At 40.4% G+C, this 21,167-nt stretch overlaps 1 protein-coding gene across 1 annotated transcript in view; it reads right to left on the bottom strand.

Moving 5' to 3' along the window:
- The window catches only part of LOC116969583 (calcium-binding protein 1-like), a 52,038-nt gene extending 31,135 nt beyond the window's left edge, over window positions 1–20,903 (bottom strand). The window contains 2 exon segments of the mRNA XM_033016417.1: window positions 19,188–19,218; window positions 20,735–20,903. Coding sequence (XP_032872308.1) covers window positions 19,188–19,218; window positions 20,735–20,749 — 46 coding nt within the window. The 5' untranslated portion in view covers window positions 20,750–20,903.
- Window positions 20,904–21,167: the final 264 nt, after the last annotated feature.

The raw sequence follows: 21,167 nt of genomic DNA, 5'->3' as shown, positions 1-21,167 counted from the left end.
TTGTATCTCCAAACTAATCTGGTTGTATCAAGCAGACTATCTGGTTGTATCTCCAAACTAATCTGGTTGTATCAACCAGACTATCTGGTTGTATCTCCAAACTAAACTGGTTGTATCAACCAGACTATCTGGTTGTATCTCCAAACTAATCTGGTTGTATCAACCAGACTATCTGGTTGTATCTCCAAACTAATCTGGTTGTATCAAGCAGACTATCTGGTTGTATCTCCAAACTAATCTGGTTGTATCTCCAAACTAATCTGGTTGTATCAACCAGACTATCTGGTTGTATCTCCAAACTAATCTGGTTGTATCAAGCAGACTATCTGGTTGTATCTCCAAACTAAACTGGTTGTATCAAGCAGACTATCTGGTTGTATCTCCAAACTAAACTGGTTGTATCTCCAAACTAATCTGGTTGTATCTCCAAACTAAACTGGTTGTATCTCCAAACTAATCTGGTTGTATCTCCAAACTAAACTGGTTGTATCAACCAGACTATCTGGTTGTATCTCCAAACTAAACTGGTTGTATCTCCAAACTAATCTGGTTGTATCAAGCAGACTATCTGGTTGTATCTCCAAACTAATCTGGTTGTATCAAGCAGACTATCTGGTTGTATCTCCAAACTAAACTGGTTGTTTCAAGCAGACTATCTGGTTGTATCTCCAAACTAATCTGGTTGTATCTCCAAACTAAACTGGTTGTATCTCCAAACTAAACTGGTTGTATCTCCAAACTAAACTGGTTGTATCTCCAAACTAAACTGGTTGTATCAAGCAGACTATCTGGTTGTATCTCCAAACTAATCTGGTTGTATCAAGCAGACTATCTGGTTGTATCTCCAAACTAATCTGGTTGTATCAAGCAGACTATCTGGTTGTATCTCCAAACTAAACTGGTTGTATCAACCAGACTATCTGGTTGTATCTCCAAACTAATCTGGTTGTATCAAGCAGACTATCTGGTTGTATCTCCAAACTAATCTGGTTGTATCAAGCAGACTATCTGGTTGTATCTCCAAACTAATCTGGTTGTATCTCCAAACTAATCTGGTTGTATCTCCAAACTAATCTGGTTGTATCAAGCAGACTATCTGGTTGTATCTCCAAACTAAACTGGTTGTATCAAGCAGACTATCTAGTTGTATCTCCAAACTAATCTGGTTGTATCTCCAAACTAATCTGGTTGTATCAACCAGACTATCTAGTTGTATCTCCAAACTAAACTGCTTGTATCTCCAAACTAATCTGGTTGTATCTCCAAACTAATCTGGTTGTATCTCCAAACTAAACTGGTTGTATCTCCAAACTAAACTGGTTGTATCAAGCAGACTATCTGGTTGTATCTCCAAACTAATCTGGTTGTATCAAGCAGACTATCTGGTTGTATCTCCAAACTAAACTGGTTGTATCTCCAAACTAAACTGGTTGTATCAACCAGACTATCTGGTTGTATCTCCAAACTAATCTGGTTGTATCAAGCAGACTATCTGGTTGTATCTCCAAACTAATCTGGTTGTATCAAGCAGACTATCTGGTTGTATCTCCAAACTAATCTGGTTGTATCAACCAGACTATCTGGTTGTATCTCCAAACTAAACTGGTTGTATCTCCAAACTAATCTGGTTGTATCTCCAAACTAATCTGGTTGTATCTCCAAACTAATCTGGTTGTATCTCCAAACTAATCTGGTTGTATCAAGCAGACTATCTGGTTGTATCTCCAAACTAATCTGGTTGTATCTCCAAACTAATCTGGTTGTATCTCCAAACTAATCTGGTTGTATCAAGCAGACTATCTGGTTGTATCTCCAAACTAATCTGGTTGTATCTCCAAACTAAACTGGTTGTATCTCCAAACTAAACTGGTTGTATCAAGCAGACTATCTGGTTGTATCTCCAAACTAATCTGGTTGTATCAAGCAGACTATCTGGTTGTATCTCCAAACTAAACTGGTTGTATCTCCAAACTAATCTGGTTGTATCAACCAGACTATCTGGTTGTATCTCCAAACTAATCTGGTTGTATCAAGCAGACTATCTGGTTGTATCTCCAAACTAATCTGGTTGTATCAAGCAGACTATCTGGTTGTATCTCCAAACTAATCTGGTTGTATCAAGCAGACTATCTGGTTGTATCTCCAAACTAAACTGGTTGTATCAAGCAGACTATCTGGTTGTATCTCCAAACTAATCTGGTTGTATCAAGCAGACTATCTGGTTGTATCTCCAAACTAATCTGGTTGTATCTCCAAACTAAACTGGTTGTATCTCCAAACTAAACTGGTTGTATCTCCAAACTAATCTGGTTGTATCTCCAAACTAATCTGGTTGTATCAAGCAGACTATCTGGTTGTATCTCCAAACTAAACTGGTTGTATCTCCAAACTAAACTGGTTGTATCAACCAGACTATCTGGTTGTATCTCCAAACTAAACTGGTTGTATCAAGCAGACTATCTGGTTGTATCTCCAAACTAATCTGGTTGTATCAAGCAGACTATCTGGTTGTATCTCCAAACTAATCTGGTTGTATCTCCAAACCAAACTGGTTGTATCTCCAAACTAATCTGGTTGTATCTCCAAACTAATCAGGTTGTATCTCCAAACTAAACTGGTTGTATCTCCAAACTAAACTGGTTGTATCAAGCAGACTATCTGGTTGTATCTCCAAACTAAACTGGTTGTATCAACCAGACTATCTGGTTGTATCTCCAAACTAATCTGGTTGTATCTCCAAACTAAACTGGTTGTATCTCCAAACTAATCTGGTTGTATCAACCAGACTATCTGGTTGTATCTCCAAACTAAACTGGTTGTATCAAGCAGACTATCTGGTTGTATCTCCAAACTAATCTGGTTGTATCAAGCAGACTATCTGGTTGTATCTCCAAACTAAACTGGTTGTATCTCCAAACTAAACTGGTTGTATCAACCAGACTATCTGGTTGTATCTCCAAACTAAACTGGTTGTATCTCCAAACTAAACTGGTTGTATCAACCAGACTATCTGGTTGTATCTCCAAACTAAACTGGTTGTATCAAGCAGACTATCTGGTTGTATCTCCAAACTAATCTGGTTGTATCAAGCAGACTATCTGGTTGTATCTCCAAACTAATCTGGTTGTATCTCCAAACTAAACTGGTTGTAACTCCAAACTAATCTGGTTGTATCTCCAAACTAATCAGGTTGTATCTCCAAACTAAACTGGTTGTATCTCCAAACTAAACTGGTTGTATCAAGCAGACTATCTGGTTGTATCTCCAAACTAAACTGGTTGTATCAACCAGACTATCTGGTTGTATCTCCAAACTAATCTGGTTGTATCTCCAAACTAAACTGGTTGTATCTCCAAACTAATCTGGTTGTATCAACCAGACTATCTGGTTGTATCTCCAAACTAAACTGGTTGTATCAAGCAGACTATCTGGTTGTATCTCCAAACTAATCTGGTTGTATCAAGCAGACTATCTGGTTGTATCTCCAAACTAAACTGGTTGTATCTCCAAACTAAACAGGTTGTATCAACCAGACTATCTGGTTGTATCTCCAAACTAAACTGGTTGTATCAAGCAGACTATCTGGTTGTATCTCCAAACTAATCTGGTTGTATCAACCAGACTATCTGGTTGTATCTCCAAACTAATCTGGTTGTATCAACCAGACTATCTGGTTGTATCTCCAAACTAAACTGGTTGTATCAAGCAGACTATCTGGTTGTATCTCCAAACTAAACTGGTTGTATCAACCAGACTATCTGGTTGTATCTCCAAACTAAACTGGTTGTATCAAGCAGACTATCTGGTTGTATCTCCAAACTAAACTGGTTGTATCCAAACTAAACTGGTTGTATCAACCAGACTATCTAGTTGTATCTCCAAACTAATCTGGTTGTATCAAGCAGACTATCTGGTTGTATCTCCAAACTAAACTGGTTGTATCAAGCAGAATATCTGGTTGTATCTCCAAACTAAACTGGTTGTATCTCCAAACTAAACTGGTTGTATCTCCAAACTAATCTGGTTGTATCTCCAAACTAATCTGGTTGTATCTCCAAACTAATCTCGTTGTATCTCCAAACTAATCTGGTTGTATCTCCAAACTAATCTGGTTGTATCAAGCAGACTATCTGGTTGTATCTCCAAACTAATCTGGTTGTATCAAGCAGACTATCTGGTTGTATCTCCAAACTAATCTGGTTGTATCTCCAAACTAAACTGGTTGTATCTCCAAACTAAACTGGTTGTATCAACCAGACTATCTGGTTGTATCTCCAAACTAATCTGGTTGTATCAAGCAGACTATCTGGTTGTATCTCCAAACTAAACTGGTTGTATCAAGCAGACTATCTGGTTGTATCTCCAAACTAATCTGGTTGTATCAACCAGACTATCTGGTTGTATCTCCAAACTAATCTGGTTGTATCAAGCAGACTATCTGGTTGTATCTCCAAACTAAACTGGTTGTATCAAGCAGACTATCTGGTTGTATCTCCAAACTAATCTGGTTGTATCAAGCAGACTATCTGGTTGTATCTCCAAACTAAACTGGTTGTATCTCCAAACTAAACTGGTTGTATCTCCAAACTAAACTGGTTGTATCAACCAGACTATCTGGTTGTATCTCCAAACTAATCTGGTTGTATCTCCAAACTAATCTGGTTGTATCTCCAAACTAATCTGGTTGTATCTCCAAACTAATCTGGTTGTATCAAGCAGACTATCTGGTTGTATCTCCAAACTAATCTGGTTGTATCAAGCAGACTATCTGGTTGTATCTCCAAACTAATCTGGTTGTATCAAGCAGACTATCTGGTTGTATCTCCAAACTAATCTGGTTGTATCAACCAGACTATCTGGTTGTATCTCCAAACTAAACTGGTTGTATCAACCAGACTATCTGGTTGTATCTCCAAACTAATCTGGTTGTATCAACCAGACTATCTGGTTGTATCTCCAAACTAATCTGGTTGTATCAAGCAGACTATCTGGTTGTATCTCCAAACTAATCTGGTTGTATCTCCAAACTAATCTGGTTGTATCAACCAGACTATCTGGTTGTATCTCCAAACTAATCTGGTTGTATCAAGCAGACTATCTGGTTGTATCTCCAAACTAACTGGTTGTATCAAGCAGACTATCTGGTTGTATCTCCAAACTAAACTGGTTGTATCTCCAAACTAATCTGGTTGTATCTCCAAACTAAACTGGTTGTATCTCCAAACTAATCTGGTTGTATCTCCAAACTAAACTGGTTGTATCAACCAGACTATCTGGTTGTATCTCCAAACTAAACTGGTTGTATCTCCAAACTAATCTGGTTGTATCAAGCAGACTATCTGGTTGTATCTCCAAACTAATCTGGTTGTATCAAGCAGACTATCTGGTTGTATCTCCAAACTAAACTGGTTGTATCAAGCAGACTATCTGGTTGTATCTCCAAACTAATCTGGTTGTATCTCCAAACTAAACTGGTTGTATCTCCAAACTAAACTGGTTGTATCTCCAAACTAAACTGGTTGTATCTCCAAACTAAACTGGTTGTATCAAGCAGACTATCTGGTTGTATCTCCAAACTAATCTGGTTGTATCAAGCAGACTATCTGGTTGTATCTCCAACTAATCTGGTTGTATCAAGCAGACTATCTGGTTGTATCTCCAAACTAAACTGGTTGTATCAACCAGACTATCTGTTTGTATCTCCAAACTAATCTGGTTGTATCAAGCAGACTATCTGGTTGTATCTCCAAACTAATCTGGTTGTATCAAGCAGACTATCTGGTTGTATCTCCAAACTAATCTGGTTGTATCTCCAAACTAATCTGGTTGTATCTCCAAACTAATCTGGTTGTATCAAGCAGACTATCTGGTTGTATCTCCAAACTAAACTGGTTGTATCAAGCAGACTATCTAGTTGTATCTCCAAACTAATCTGGTTGTATCTCCAAACTAATCTGGTTGTATCAACCAGACTATCTAGTTGTATCTCCAAACTAAACTGGTTGTATCTCCAAACTAATCTGGTTGTATCTCCAAACTAATCTGGTTGTATCTCCAAACTAAACTGGTTGTATCTCCAAACTAAACTGGTTGTATCAAGCAGACTATCTGGTTGTATCTCCAAACTAATCTGGTTGTATCAAGCAGACTATCTGGTTGTATCTCCAAACTAAACTGGTTGTATCTCCAAACTAAACTGGTTGTATCAACCAGACTATCTGGTTGTATCTCCAAACTAATCTGGTTGTATCAAGCAGACTATCTGGTTGTATCTCCAAACTAATCTGGTTGTATCAAGCAGACTATCTGGTTGTATCTCCAAACTAATCTGGTTGTATCAACCAGACTATCTGGTTGTATCTCCAAACTAAACTGGTTGTATCTCCAAACTAATCTGGTTGTATCTCCAAACTAATCTGGTTGTATCTCCAAACTAATCTGGTTGTATCTCCAAACTAATCTGGTTGTATCAAGCAGACTATCTGGTTGTATCTCCAAACTAATCTGGTTGTATCTCCAAACTAATCTGGTTGTATCTCCAAACTAATCTGGTTGTATCAAGCAGACTATCTGGTTGTATCTCCAAACTAATCTGGTTGTATCTCCAAACTAAACTGGTTGTATCTCCAAACTAAACTGGTTGTATCAAGCAGACTATCTGGTTGTATCTCCAAACTAATCTGGTTGTATCAAGCAGACTATCTGGTTGTATCTCCAAACTAAACTGGTTGTATCTCCAAACTAATCTGGTTGTATCAACCAGACTATCTGGTTGTATCTCCAAACTAATCTGGTTGTATCAAGCAGACTATCTGGTTGTATCTCCAAACTAATCTGGTTGTATCAAGCAGACTATCTGGTTGTATCTCCAAACTAATCTGGTTGTATCAAGCAGACTATCTGGTTGTATCTCCAAACTAAACTGGTTGTATCAAGCAGACTATCTGGTTGTATCTCCAAACTAATCTGGTTGTATCAAGCAGACTATCTGGTTGTATCTCCAAACTAATCTGGTTGTATCTCCAAACTAAACTGGTTGTATCTCCAAACTAAACTGGTTGTATCTCCAAACTAATCTGGTTGTATCTCCAAACTAATCTGGTTGTATCAAGCAGACTATCTGGTTGTATCTCCAAACTAAACTGGTTGTATCTCCAAACTAAACTGGTTGTATCAACCAGACTATCTGGTTGTATCTCCAAACTAAACTGGTTGTATCAAGCAGACTATCTGGTTGTATCTCCAAACTAATCTGGTTGTATCAAGCAGACTATCTGGTTGTATCTCCAAACTAATCTGGTTGTATCTCCAAACTAAACTGGTTGTATCTCCAAACTAATCTGGTTGTATCTCCAAACTAATCAGGTTGTATCTCCAAACTAAACTGGTTGTATCTCCAAACTAAACTGGTTGTATCAAGCAGACTATCTGGTTGTATCTCCAAACTAAACTGGTTGTATCAACCAGACTATCTGGTTGTATCTCCAAACTAATCTGGTTGTATCTCCAAACTAAACTGGTTGTATCTCCAAACTAATCTGGTTGTATCAACCAGACTATCTGGTTGTATCTCCAAACTAAACTGGTTGTATCAAGCAGACTATCTGGTTGTATCTCCAAACTAATCTGGTTGTATCAAGCAGACTATCTGGTTGTATCTCCAAACTAAACTGGTTGTATCTCCAAACTAAACTGGTTGTATCAACCAGACTATCTGGTTGTATCTCCAAACTAAACTGGTTGTATCTCCAAACTAAACTGGTTGTATCAACCAGACTATCTGGTTGTATCTCCAAACTAAACTGGTTGTATCAAGCAGACTATCTGGTTGTATCTCCAAACTAATCTGGTTGTATCAAGCAGACTATCTGGTTGTATCTCCAAACTAATCTGGTTGTATCTCCAAACTAAACTGGTTGTATCTCCAAACTAATCTGGTTGTATCTCCAAACTAATCAGGTTGTATCTCCAAACTAAACTGGTTGTATCTCCAAACTAAACTGGTTGTATCAAGCAGACTATCTGGTTGTATCTCCAAACTAAACTGGTTGTATCAACCAGACTATCTGGTTGTATCTCCAAACTAATCTGGTTGTATCTCCAAACTAAACTGGTTGTATCTCCAAACTAATCTGGTTGTATCAACCAGACTATCTGGTTGTATCTCCAAACTAATCTGGTTGTATCAAGCAGACTATCTGGTTGTATCTCCAAACTAATCTGGTTGTATCAAGCAGACTATCTGGTTGTATCTCCAAACTAATCTGGTTGTATCTCCAAACTAAACTGGTTGTATCAACCAGACTATCTGGTTGTATCTCCAAACTAAACTGGTTGTATCAAGCAGACTATCTGGTTGTATCTCCAAACTAATCTGGTTGTATCAACCAGACTATCTGGTTGTATCTCCAAACTAATCTGGTTGTATCAACCAGACTATCTGGTTGTATCTCCAAACTAAACTGGTTGTATCAAGCAGACTATCTGGTTGTATCTCCAAACTAAACTGGTTGTATCAACCAGACTATCTGGTTGTATCTCCAAACTAAACTGGTTGTATCAAGCAGACTATCTGGTTGTATCTCCAAACTAAACTGGTTGTATATCCAAACTAAACTGGTTGTATCAACCAGACTATCTAGTTGTATCTCCAAACTAATCTGGTTGTATCAAGCAGACTATCTGGTTGTATCTCCAAACTAAACTGGTTGTATCAAGCAGACTATCTGGTTGTATCTCCAAACTAAACTGGTTGTATCTCCAAACTAAACTGGTTGTATCTCCAAACTAATCTGGTTGTATCTCCAAACTAATCTGGTTGTATCTCCAACTAATCTGGTTGTATCTCCAAACTAATCTGGTTGTATCTCCAAACTAATCTGGTTGTATCAAGCAGACTATCTGGTTGTATCTCCAAACTAATCTGGTTGTATCAAGCAGACTATCTGATTGTATCTCCAAACTAATCTGGTTGTATCTCCAAACTAAACTGGTTGTATCTCCAAACTAATCTGGTTGTATCAAGCAGACTATCTGGTTGTATCTCCAAACTAAACTGGTTGTATCAAGCAGACTATATGGTTGTATCTCCAAACTAATCTGGTTGTATCTCCAAACTAATCTGGTTGTATCTCCAAACTAATCTGGTTGTATCAAGCAGACTATCTGGTTGTATCTCCAAACTAATCTGGTTGTATCAACCAGACTATCTGGTTGTATCTCCAAACTAATCTGGTTGTATCAACCAGACTATCTGGTTGTATCTCCAAACTAATCTGGTTGTATCAAGCAGACTATCTAGTTGTATCTCCAAACTAATCTGGTTGTATCTCCAAACTAATCTGGTTGTATCTCCAAACTAATCTGGTTGTATCTCCAAACTAATCTGGTTGTATCAACCAGACTATCTAGTTGTATCTCCAAACTAATCTGGTTGTATCAAGCAGACTATCTGGTTGTATCTCCAAACTAATCTGGTTGTATCTCCAAACTAAACTGGTTGTATCAAGCAGACTATCTGGTTGTATCTCCAAACTAAACTGGTTGTATCTCCAAACTAAACTGGTTGTATCAACCAGACTATCTGGTTGTATCTCCAAACTAAACTGGTTGTATCAAGCAGACTATCTGGTTGTATCTCCAAACTAATCTAGTTGTATCAACCAGACTATCTAGTTGTATCTCCAAACTAAACTGGTTGTATCAAGCAGACTATCTGGTTGTATCTCCAAACTAATCTGGTTGTATCAAGCAGACTATCTGGTTGTATCTCCAAACTAATCTGGTTGTATCTCCAAACTAAACTGGTTGTATCTCCAAACTAATCTGGTTGTATCAAGCAGACTATCTGGTTGTATCTCCAAACTAATCTGGTTGTATCAAGCAGACTATCTGGTTGTATCTCCAAACTAACTGGTTGTATCACCAAACTAAACTGGTTGTATCAACCAGACTATCTGGTTGTATCTCCAAACTAATCTGGTTGTATCAACCAGACTATCTAGTTGTATCTCCAAACTAAACTGGTTGTATCAAGCAGACTATCTGGTTGTATCTCCAAACTAATCTGGTTGTATCAAGCAGACTATCTGGTTGTATCTCCAAACTAATCTGGTTGTATCTCCAAACTAAACTGGTTGTATCTCCAAACTAATCTGGTTGTATCAAGCAGACTATCTGGTTGTATCTCCAAACTAATCTGGTTGTATCAAGCAGACTATCTGGTTGTATCTCCAAACTAAACTGGTTGTATCTCCAAACTAAACTGGTTGTATCAACCAGACTATCTGGTTGTATCTCCAAACTAAACTGGTTGTATCAAGCAGACTATCTGGTTGTATCTCCAAACTAATCTGGTTGTATCAAGCAGACTATCTGGTTGTATCTCCAAACTAATCTGGTTGTATCAACCAGACTATCTGGTTGTATCTCCAAACTAATCTGGTTGTATCAACCAGACTATCTGGTTGTATCTCCAAACTAAACTGGTTGTATCAAGCAGACTATCTGGTTGTATCTCCAAACTAAACTGGTTGTATCTCCAAACTAATCTGGTTGTATCTCCAAACTAATCTGGTTGTATCTCCAAACTAATCTGGTTGTATCAAGCAGACTATCTGGTTGTATCTCCAAACTAATCTGGTTGTATCAAGCAGACTATCTGGTTGTATCTCCAAACTAAACTGGTTGTATCTCCAAACTAATCTGGTTGTATCAAGCAGACTATCTGTTTGTATCTCCAAACTAAACTGGTTGTATCAAGCAGACTATCTGGTTGTATCTCCAAACTAAACTGGTTGTATCAAGCAGACTATCTGGTTGTATCTCCAAACTAAACTGGTTGTCTTCTCCAAACTAAACTGGTTGTATCTCCAAACTAAACTGGTTGTATCTCCAAACTAATCTGGTTGTATCTCCAAACTAATCTGGTTGTATCTCCAAACTAATCTGGTTGTATCTCCAAACTAATCTGGTTGTATCAACCAGACTATCTGGTTGTATCTCCAAACTAAACTGGTTGTATCAAGCAGACTATCTGGTTGTATCTCCAAACTAAACTGGTTGTATCAAGCAGACTATCTGGTTGTATCTCCAAACTAATCTGGTTGTATCAACCAGACTATCTGGTTGTATCTCCAAACTAATCTGGTTGTATCAACCAGACTATCTGGTTGTATCTCCAAACTAAACTGGTTGTATCAAGCAGACTATCTGGTTGTATCTCCAAACTAAACTGGTTGTATCAACCAGACTATCTGGTTGTATCTCCAAACTAAACTGGTTGTATCAAGCAGACTATCTGGTTGTATCTCCAAACTAAACTGGTTGTATATCCAAACTAAACTGGTTGTATCAACCAGACTATCTAGTTGTATCTCCAAACTAATCTGGTTGTATCAAGCAGACTATCTGGTTGTATCTCCAAACTAAACTGGTTGTATCAAGCAGACTATCTGGTTGTATCTCCAAACTAAACTGGTTGTATCTCCAAACTAAACTGGTTGTATCTCCAAACTAATCTGGTTGTATCTCCAAACTAATCTGGTTGTATCTCCAAACTAATCTGGTTGTATCTCCAAACTAATCTGGTTGTATCTCCAAACTAATCTGGTTGTATCAAGCAGACTATCTGGTTGTATCTCCAAACTAATCTGGTTGTATCAAGCAGACTATCTGGTTGTATCTCCAAACTAATCTGGTTGTATCTCCAAACTAAACTGGTTGTATCTCCAAACTAATCTGGTTGTATCAAGCAGACTATCTGGTTGTATCTCCAAACTAAACTGGTTGTATCAAGCAGACTATATGGTTGTATCTCCAAACTAATCTGGTTGTATCTCCAAACTAATCTGGTTGTATCTCCAAACTAATCTGGTTGTATCAAGCAGACTATCTGGTTGTATCTCCAAACTAATCTGGTTGTATCAACCAGACTATCTGGTTGTATCTCCAAACTAATCTGGTTGTATCAACCAGACTATCTGGTTGTATCTCCAAACTAATCTGGTTGTATCAAGCAGACTATCTAGTTGTATCTCCAAACTAATCTGGTTGTATCTCCAAACTAATCTGGTTGTATCTCCAAACTAATCTGGTTGTATCTCCAAACTAATCTGGTTGTATCAACCAGACTATCTAGTTGTATCTCCAAACTAATCTGGTTCTATCAAGCAGACTATCTGGTTGTATCTCCAAACTAATCTGGTTGTATCTCCAAACTAAACTGGTTGTATCAAGCAGACTATCTGGTTGTATCTCCAAACTAAACTGGTTGTATCTCCAAACTAAACTGGTTGTATCAACCAGACTATCTGGTTGTATCTCCAAACTAAACTGGTTGTATCAAGCAGACTATCTGGTTGTATCTCCAAACTAATCTAGTTGTATCAACCAGACTATCTAGTTGTATCTCCAAACTAAACTGGTTGTATCAAGCAGACTATCTGGTTGTATCTCCAAACTAATCTGGTTGTATCAAGCAGACTATCTGGTTGTATCTCCAAACTAATCTGGTTGTATCTCCAAACTAAACTGGTTGTATCTCCAAACTAATCTGGTTGTATCAAGCAGACTATCTGGTTGTATCTCCAAACTAATCTGGTTGTATCAAGCAGACTATCTGGTTGTATCTCCAAACTAAACTGGTTGTATCAACCAGACAATCTGGTTGTATCTCCAAACTAAACTGGTTGTATCAAGCAGACTATCTGGTTGTATCTCCAAACTAATCTGGTTGTATCAACCAGACTATCTAGTTGTATCTCCAAACTAAACTGGTTGTATCAAGCAGACTATCTGGTTGTATCTCCAAACTAATCTGGTTGTATCAAGCAGACTATCTGGTTGTATCTCCAAACTAATCTGGTTGTATCTCCAAACTAAACTGGTTGTATCTCCAAACTAATCTGGTTGTATCAAGCAGACTATCTGGTTGTATCTCCAAACTAATCTGGTTGTATCAAGCAGACTATCTGGTTGTATCTCCAAACTAAACTGGTTGTATCTCCAAACTAAACTGGTTGTATCAACCAGACTATCTGGTTGTATCTCCAAACTAAACTGGTTGTATCAAGCAGACTATCTGGTTGTATCTCCAAACTAATCTGGTTGTATCAAGCAGACTATCTGGTTGTATCTCCAAACTAATCTGGTTGTATCAACCAGACTATCTGGTTGTATCTCCAAACTAATCTGGTTGTATCAACCAGACTATCTGGTTGTATCTCCAAACTAAACTGGTTGTATCAAGCAGACTATCTGGTTGTATCTCCAAACTAAACTGGTTGTATCTCCAAACTAATCTGGTTGTATCTCCAAACTAAACTGGTTGTATCTCCAAACTAATCTGGTTGTATCAAGCAGACTATCTGGTTGTATCTCCAAACTAATCTGGTTGTATCAAGCAGACTATCTGGTTGTATCTCCAAACTAAACTGGTTGTATCTCCAAACTAATCTGGTTGTATCAAGCAGACTATCTGTTTGTATCTCCAAACTAAACTGGTTGTATCAAGCAGACTATCTGGTTGTATCTCCAAACTAAACTGGTTGTATCAAGCAGACTATCTGGTTGTATCTCCAAACTAAACTGGTTGTCTTCTCCAAACTAAACTGGTTGTATCTCCAAACTAAACTGGTTGTATCTCCAAACTAATCTGGTTGTATCTCCAAACTAATCTGGTTGTATCTCCAAACTAATCTGGTTGTATCTCCAAACTAATCTGGTTGTATCTCCAAACTAATCTGGTTGTATCTCCAAACTAATCTGGTTGTATCTCCAAACTAATCTGGTTGTATCAAGCAGACTATCTGGTTGTATCTCCAAACTAATCTGGTTGTATCAAGCAGACTATCTGGTTGTATCTCCAAACTAATCTGGTTGTATCAAGCAGACTATCTGGTTGTATCTCCAAACTAAACTGGTTGTATCAACCAGACTATCTGGTTGTATCTCCAAACTAATCTGGTTGTATCAACCAGACTATCTGGTTGTATTTCCAAACTAATCTGGTTGTATCAAGCAGACTATATGGTTGTATCTCCAAACTAATCTGGTTGTATCTCCAAACTAATCTGGTTGTATCTCCAAACTAATCTGGTTGTATCTCCAAACTAATCTGGTTGTATCTCCAAACTAATCTGGTTGTATCAACCAGACTATCTAGTTGTATCTCCAAACTAATCTGGTTGTATCAAGCAGACTATCTGGTTGTATCTCCAAACTAAACTGGTTGTATCAAGCAGACTATCTGGTTGTATCTCCAAACTAATCTGGTTGTATCAAGCAGACTATCTGGTTGTATCTCCAAACTAATCTGGTTGTATCAAGCAGACTATCTGGTTGTATCTCCAAACTAATCTGGTTGTATCAACCAGACTATCTGGTTGTATCTCCAAACTAATCTGGTTGTATCAAGCAGACTATCTGGTTGTATCTCCAAACTAAACTGGTTGTATCAAGCAGACTATCTGGTTGTATCTCCAAACTAAACTGGTTGTATCTCCAAACTAAACTGGTTGTATCTCCAAACTAATCTGGTTGTATCAAGCAGACTATCTGGTTGTATCTCCAAACTAAACTGGTTGTATCAACCAGACTATCTGGTTGTATCTCCAAACTAATCTGGTTGTATCTCCAAACTAATCTGGTTGTATCTCCAAACTAATCTGGTTGTATCTCCAAACTAATCTGGTTGTATCAAGCAGACTATCTGGTTGTATCTCCAAACTAATCTGGTTGTATCAAGCAGACTATCTGGTTGTATCTCCAAACTAATCTGGTTGTATCTCCAAACTAATCTGGTTGTATCAAGCAGACTATCTGGTTGTATCTCCAAACTAATCTGGTTGTATCAACCAGACTATCTGGTTGTATCTCCAAACTAATCTGGTTGTATCAACCAGACTATCTGGTTGTATCTCCAAACTAATCTGGTTGTATCAAGCAGACCATCTGGTTGTATCTCCAAACTAATCTGGTTGTATCAACCAGACTATCTGGTTGTATCTCCAAACTAATCTGGTTGTATCAACCAGACTATCTGGTTGTATCTCCAAACTAATCTGGTTGTATCAAGCAGACTATCTAGTTGTATCTCCAAACTAATCTGGTTGTATCTCCAAACTAATCTGGTTGTATCTCCAAACTAATCTGGTTGTATCAAGCAGACTATCTGGTTGTATCTCCAAACTAATCTGGTTGTATCAACCAGACTATCTGGTTGTATCTCCAAACTAATCTGGTTGTATCTCCAAACTAAGCTGGTTGTATCAAGCAGACTATCTAGTTGTATCTCCAAACTAAACTGGTTGTATCTCCAAACTAATCTGGTTGTATCAAGCAGACTATCTGGTTGTATCTCCAAACTAATCTGGTTGTATCTCCAAACTAATCTGGTTGTATCTCCAAACTAATCTGGTTGTATCAAGCAGACTATCTGGTTGTATCTCCAAACTAATCTGGTTGTATCAAGCAGACTATCTGGTTGTATCTCCAAACTAATCTGGTTGTATCAAGCAGACTATCTGGTTGTATCTCCAAACTAATCTGGTTGTATCAAGCAGACTATCTGGTTGTATCTCCAAACTAATCTGGTTGTATCAAGCAGACTATCTGGTTGTATCTCCAAACTAAACTGGTTGTATCTCCAAACTAAACTGGTTGTATCTCCAAACTAAACTGGTTGTATCTCCAAACTAAACTGGTTGTATCAACCAGACTATCTGGTTGTATCTCCAAACTAATCTGGTTGTATCAACCAGACTATCTGGTTGTATCTCCAAACTAATCTGGTTGTATCAAGCAGACTATCTGGTTGTATCTCCAAACTAATCTGGTTGTATCAACCAGACTATCTGGTTGTATCTCCAAACTAAACTGGTTGTATCAAGCAGACTATCTGGTTGTATCTCCAAACTAAACTGGTTGTATCAACCAGACTATCTGGTTGTATCTCCAAACTAATCTGGTTGTATCAAGCAGACTATCTGGTTGTATCTCCAAACTAATCTGGTTGTATCAAGCAGACTATCTGGTTGTATCTCCAAACTAATCTGGTTGTATCAAGCAGACTATCTGGTTGTATCTCCAAACTAATCTGGTTGTATCAAGCAGACTATCTGGTTGTATCTCCAAACTAAACAGTATAACATGCAGGTACATTCATTTAAAATTCAGTGATTATTTCACATGATTTCTCACTGTGTAAAGCTCAATATCTGACCAATTTCTGTTTAACACGTTTGGTCTGCCGTGAGCATTTTTCTCTCCCAAAACAGTTCATATCTAGCAAACCGATCAACGAACCAGACAGCAGTTAGACGCAGTCATAGAACCATAGACAATAGGTGCGGGAGTAGACCATTCGGCCCTTCGAGCCTGCACAGCCATTCAATATGATCATGGCTGATCATCCAACTCAGTATCCTGTACCTGCCTTCTCTCCATACCCTCTGATCCCTTTAGCCACAAGGGCCACATCTAACTCCCTCTTAAATATAGCCAACGAACTGGCCTCAACTACATTCTGTGCCAGAGAATTCCAGAGATTCACCATTCTCTGTGTAAAAAATGTTTTTCTCATCTCAGTCCTAAAAGATTTCCCCTTTATCCTTAAACTGTGGCCCCTTGTTCTGGACTTCCCCAACATCGGGAACAATCTTCCTGATGCCTGTCCAACTCCTTAAGAATTTTGTAAGTTTCTATAAGATCCCCCCTCAATCTTCTAAATTTTAGCGAGTACAAGCCGAGTCTATCCAGTCTTTCTTCATATGAAAGTCCTGACATCCCAGGAATCAGTCTGGTGAACCTTCTCTGTACTCCCTCTATGGCAAGAATGTCTTTCCTCAGATTAGGAGACCAAAACTGTACGCAATACTCCTGGTGTGGTCTCACCAAGACCCTGTACAACTGCAGTAGAACCTCCCTGCTCCTATACTCAAATCCTTTTGCTATAAATGCTAACATACCATTCGCTTTCTTCACTGCCTGCTGCACCTGCATGCCTACTTTCAATGACTGGTGTACCATGACACCCAGGTCTCGCTGCATCTCCCCTTTGCCTAATCGGCCACCATTTAGATAATAGTCTGCTTTCCTGTTTTTGCCACCACAAAGTGGATAACCTCACATTTATCCACATTATACTGCATCTGCCATGCATTTGCCCACTCACCCAGCCTATACAAGTCACCTTGTAGCCTCCTAGTTTAGAGGGGTTTAAACGGTTTAGAGATATTTAGAGGGCTTCAGATAGGTTTAGAAGTGTTCAGAAGTGTTGTAGAGGGAAATAGGGGGGGGGGGGGGATAGAGGGGGTTTAGAGGTGTTCAGAGGGTCCCAGAGGGGTTTAGAGACGTTATAAGTCCCCCGTGAGAAATTGTATTTCTCTGAAATTGAAGATAGACATAAAGCTGGAGTAACTCAGCAGAACAGGGAGCGCAGCGACTCTGGAGAGAAGACCCTTCTTCAGACTGAATTGAACTCTCGTCGGTGAGAGTACTTGTGATTGTCTGAAGAAGGGTCTCGACCAGAAATGCAACCCTCTCCCCAGAGCCCATGCCCGTCCCGCTGAGCCACCTTCAACTTCAGAGCCAAACAAAAAACACAGAGTGCTGGAGGAACTCAGCGGTCAAGGCGGCTGCCTCACCCGCTGGGTTTCTCCAGCATTTTTGTCTATCGCTAAACGTCAATGATTCCGGGAATGCTGAGGAGACAGGGTGATAGAGAGGGAGTGGGAGAGCTAGAGAGAGACGAGATGGTGAGCGGGAGAGAGAGAAGGAGGGAGAGAGAGAGCAAAACACAGAGAGACACAACGTGGGTCGGTAGGTGAATGACTAACCTGCACACCAGGAAGAAGCCCCTTCTCGCGGTCCGGGGCCCTCACTCATGATGGTGAGTTTAAAGAAATTCTCAACGTGTCATCGATCTACATTCCTCAGTAAATGTAATTGTGTTTTAAACAAGTATTTATGACGCCGGATGAATTTTATACAAAGGAACACGGCGTCATTAATACTCATTCAAAACACAATAACATTTACTGAGGAATGTGGATGGATGCAGATTGATATAACAACTTGTTAACTACTTCATGTTAAGAAGTGCTAACAGTACTAGTTAACAAATCGTTTGTGTCTGATGGTCGTTTTTAAAAAAAATCCGCATGGCGAATTAAAAAATATAATCTTTATTTAACAAAGAGAATTCGTATTTCCGTACGAAATACAGAACATTAGTGCGGGGCCCCCATTAGGCGCGGGGCCCAATTGGGGGCAATCGGTCAAATCGGCTTAAAACCGGCCCTGAACTCAGTATCCTGTACCTGCCTTCTCTCCATACCCCCTGATCCCTTTAGCCACAAGGGCCACATCTAACTCCCTCTTAAATATAGCCAATGAACTGTGTGGCCTCAACTACCTTCTGTGGCAGAGAATTCCACAGATTCACCACTCTCTGTGTGCGGGAAAAAATCTCGACTTCCCCCTTATCCTTAAACTGTGTGTGTGGCCCCTTGTCCTGGACTTCCCCAACATCGGGAACAATCTTCCTGCATCTAGCCTGTCCAACCCCTTAAGAATTTTGTAAGTTTCTATAAGATCCCCCCTCAATCTTCTAAATTCTAGCGAGTACAAGCCGAGTCTATCCAGTCTTTCTTCATATGAAAGTCCTGACATCCCAGGAATCAGTCTGGTGAACCTTCTCTGTACTCCCTCTATGGCAAGAATGTCTTTCCTCAGATTAGGAGACCAAAACTGTACGCAATACTCCAGGTGTGGTCTCACCAAGACCCTGTACAACTGCAGTAGAACCTCCCTGCTCCTAGACTCAAATCCTTTTGCTATGAAGGATTTTCTACAAATCCTCTCGACCCTCCTCTCCCTGCTTCAACTATTCCCGTTTTACTTCAGAGATACAGCGCGGAAACAGGCCCTTCGGCCCCACTGAGTCCGTGCTGGCCCGACCAGCGAACGCCCATTCACACACTAGTTTAGCTTGGCAATTGAATGGCGGTGCTGGCTGGAAGGGCCGAATGGCCTCTACTCCTGCACCTATTGTCCATTGTCTAACTAAATTTGGGGTTAGAGGGTTTCAGAGGCAGGGGAGAGAGAGACAGAGAGAGAGAGAGAGAGAGAGAGAGAGAGAGAGAGATAGAGAGACAGAGAGAGAGACTTTTATAAGATAAACTCACCTTCAATCTCCTCAAATCCTAATTCACGATCCTACAATCAGAAGAGAAATAACCGTATTAAGAGTCTGGAGTCACAGGGGCCACACACAGGTTAAATCTGCAGTTGTACAGGGCCCTGGTGAGACCACACCTGGAGTATTGTGTACAGTTTTGGTCCCCTAATCTGAGGAAGGACATTCTTGCTATTGAGGGAGCCCAGCGTAGGTTCACCAGGTTAATTCCCGGGATGGCGGGACTGTCATATGCTGAGAGAATGGAGCGGCTGTGGGCTTGTACACTCTGTGGAGTTTAGAAGGATGAGAGGGCATCTCATTGAAACATATATGAGATTGTTAAGGGGTTTGGACACGCTAGAGGCAGGAAACATGTTCCCGATGTTGGGGGAGTCCAGAACCAGGGGCCACACACACACACACACACACACACACACACACAGTTTAAGAATAAGGGGTCGGCCATTTAGAACGGAGACGAGGAGAAACTTTTCCACCCAGAGAGTTGTGTGAATCTGTGGCCATTTGGGTCTGAGATGAGGAGGGGCTGAGGTGTTGGGGGCTATGGGTGAGTGGTGGAATATTGTGTTGGGGGCTATGGGTGTGAGTGGTGGAATATTGTGTTGGGGGCTATGGTTGAGGTGGAATATTGTGTTGGGGGCTATGGGTGAGTGGTGGAATATTGTGTTGGGGGCTATGGGTGAGTGGTGGAATATTGTGTTGGGGGCTATGGGTGAGTGGTGGAATATTGTGTTGGGGGCTATGGGTGAGTGGTGGAATATTGTGTTGGGGGCTATGGGTGAGTGGTGGAATATTGTGTTGGGGGCTATGGGTGAGTGGTGGAATATTGTGTTGGGGGCTATGGGTGAGTGGTGGAATATTGTGTTGGGGGCTATGGGTGAGTGGTGGAATATTGTGTTGGGGGCTATGGGTGAGGTGGAATATTGAGTTGGGGGCTATGGGTGAGGTGGAATATTGTGTTGGGGGCTATGGGTGAGTGGGTGAGGTGGAATATTGTGTTGGGGGCTATGGGTGAGTGGTGGAGGTGGAATATTGTGTTGGGGGCTATGGGTGAGTGGTGGAGGTGGAATATTGTGTTGGGGCTATGGGTGAGTGGGTGAGGTGGAATATTGAGTTGGGGGCTATGGGTGAGGTGGAACATTTGGGTCTGAGACGAGGAGAAACTTTTCCACCCAGAGAGTTGTGTGAATCTGTGGAGGCCGGTTCTCTGGAGAGAATTCTTTCAAGAGAGAGCTAGATAGGGCTCGTAAAGATAGCGGGGAGAGAGAGTCAGGGGATACGGGGGCGAAGGCAGGAACGGGGAACTGATTGGGGATGATCAGCCGTGATCACATTGAATGGCGAATGGTGCTGGCTCGAAGGGGCCGAATGGCCTCTACTCCTGCACCTGTTGTCTATTGACTATCTGGGGGTCCTTGTTCATCAGTCTATGGAAGTAAGCATGCAGGTACAGCAGGCAGTGAAGAAAGCCAATGGCCTGTTGGCCTTTATAACAAGAGGAGTCGAGTATAGGAGCAAAGAGGTCCATCTCACCTCTCCGAATGCCATCTTCAAAATAGCTTCATGTTCCTTCGATATCTCCTCCGGCTCTCCCTCTCCATCTCCCCCCTCTCCCTCTCCCTCTCTCTCTTGCCCCTCTCTCTCTCCCTCTTCTCTCTCCTCTCTCTCTCTCTCCTCCCTCTCTCTCTCCTCCCTCTCCTTCTCCCTCTCTCTCTCCTCCCTCTCCCTCTCTCTCTCCTCTCTCGCTTGGAAGGGGGGGGGGAACAGGGCTGGCTTTCACCCCCCCCCTTAGGAGCCCCCCTCCCTCTCGATCCTCTCCGCCCCCTCGAATTTGTGCGGGACCCCCCAGCTTGTGGCCCCCCACTCATCTTTCCTTCCGACTTTACAAAGAGGAACATAAACTCTCTCTCTCTCTCTCTCTCTCTCTCTGTCTCTGTCTCTCTCTCTCTCTCTCTCTCTCTCTCTC

The sequence above is a fragment of the Amblyraja radiata genome, unplaced genomic scaffold (assembly GCF_010909765.2).
Source record: "Amblyraja radiata isolate CabotCenter1 unplaced genomic scaffold, sAmbRad1.1.pri S88, whole genome shotgun sequence".
Taxonomy (NCBI): domain Eukaryota; kingdom Metazoa; phylum Chordata; class Chondrichthyes; order Rajiformes; family Rajidae; genus Amblyraja; species Amblyraja radiata.
Note: the sequence above shows the minus strand (reverse complement) of the source record. Positions and strands in the feature narration are given on the sequence as shown.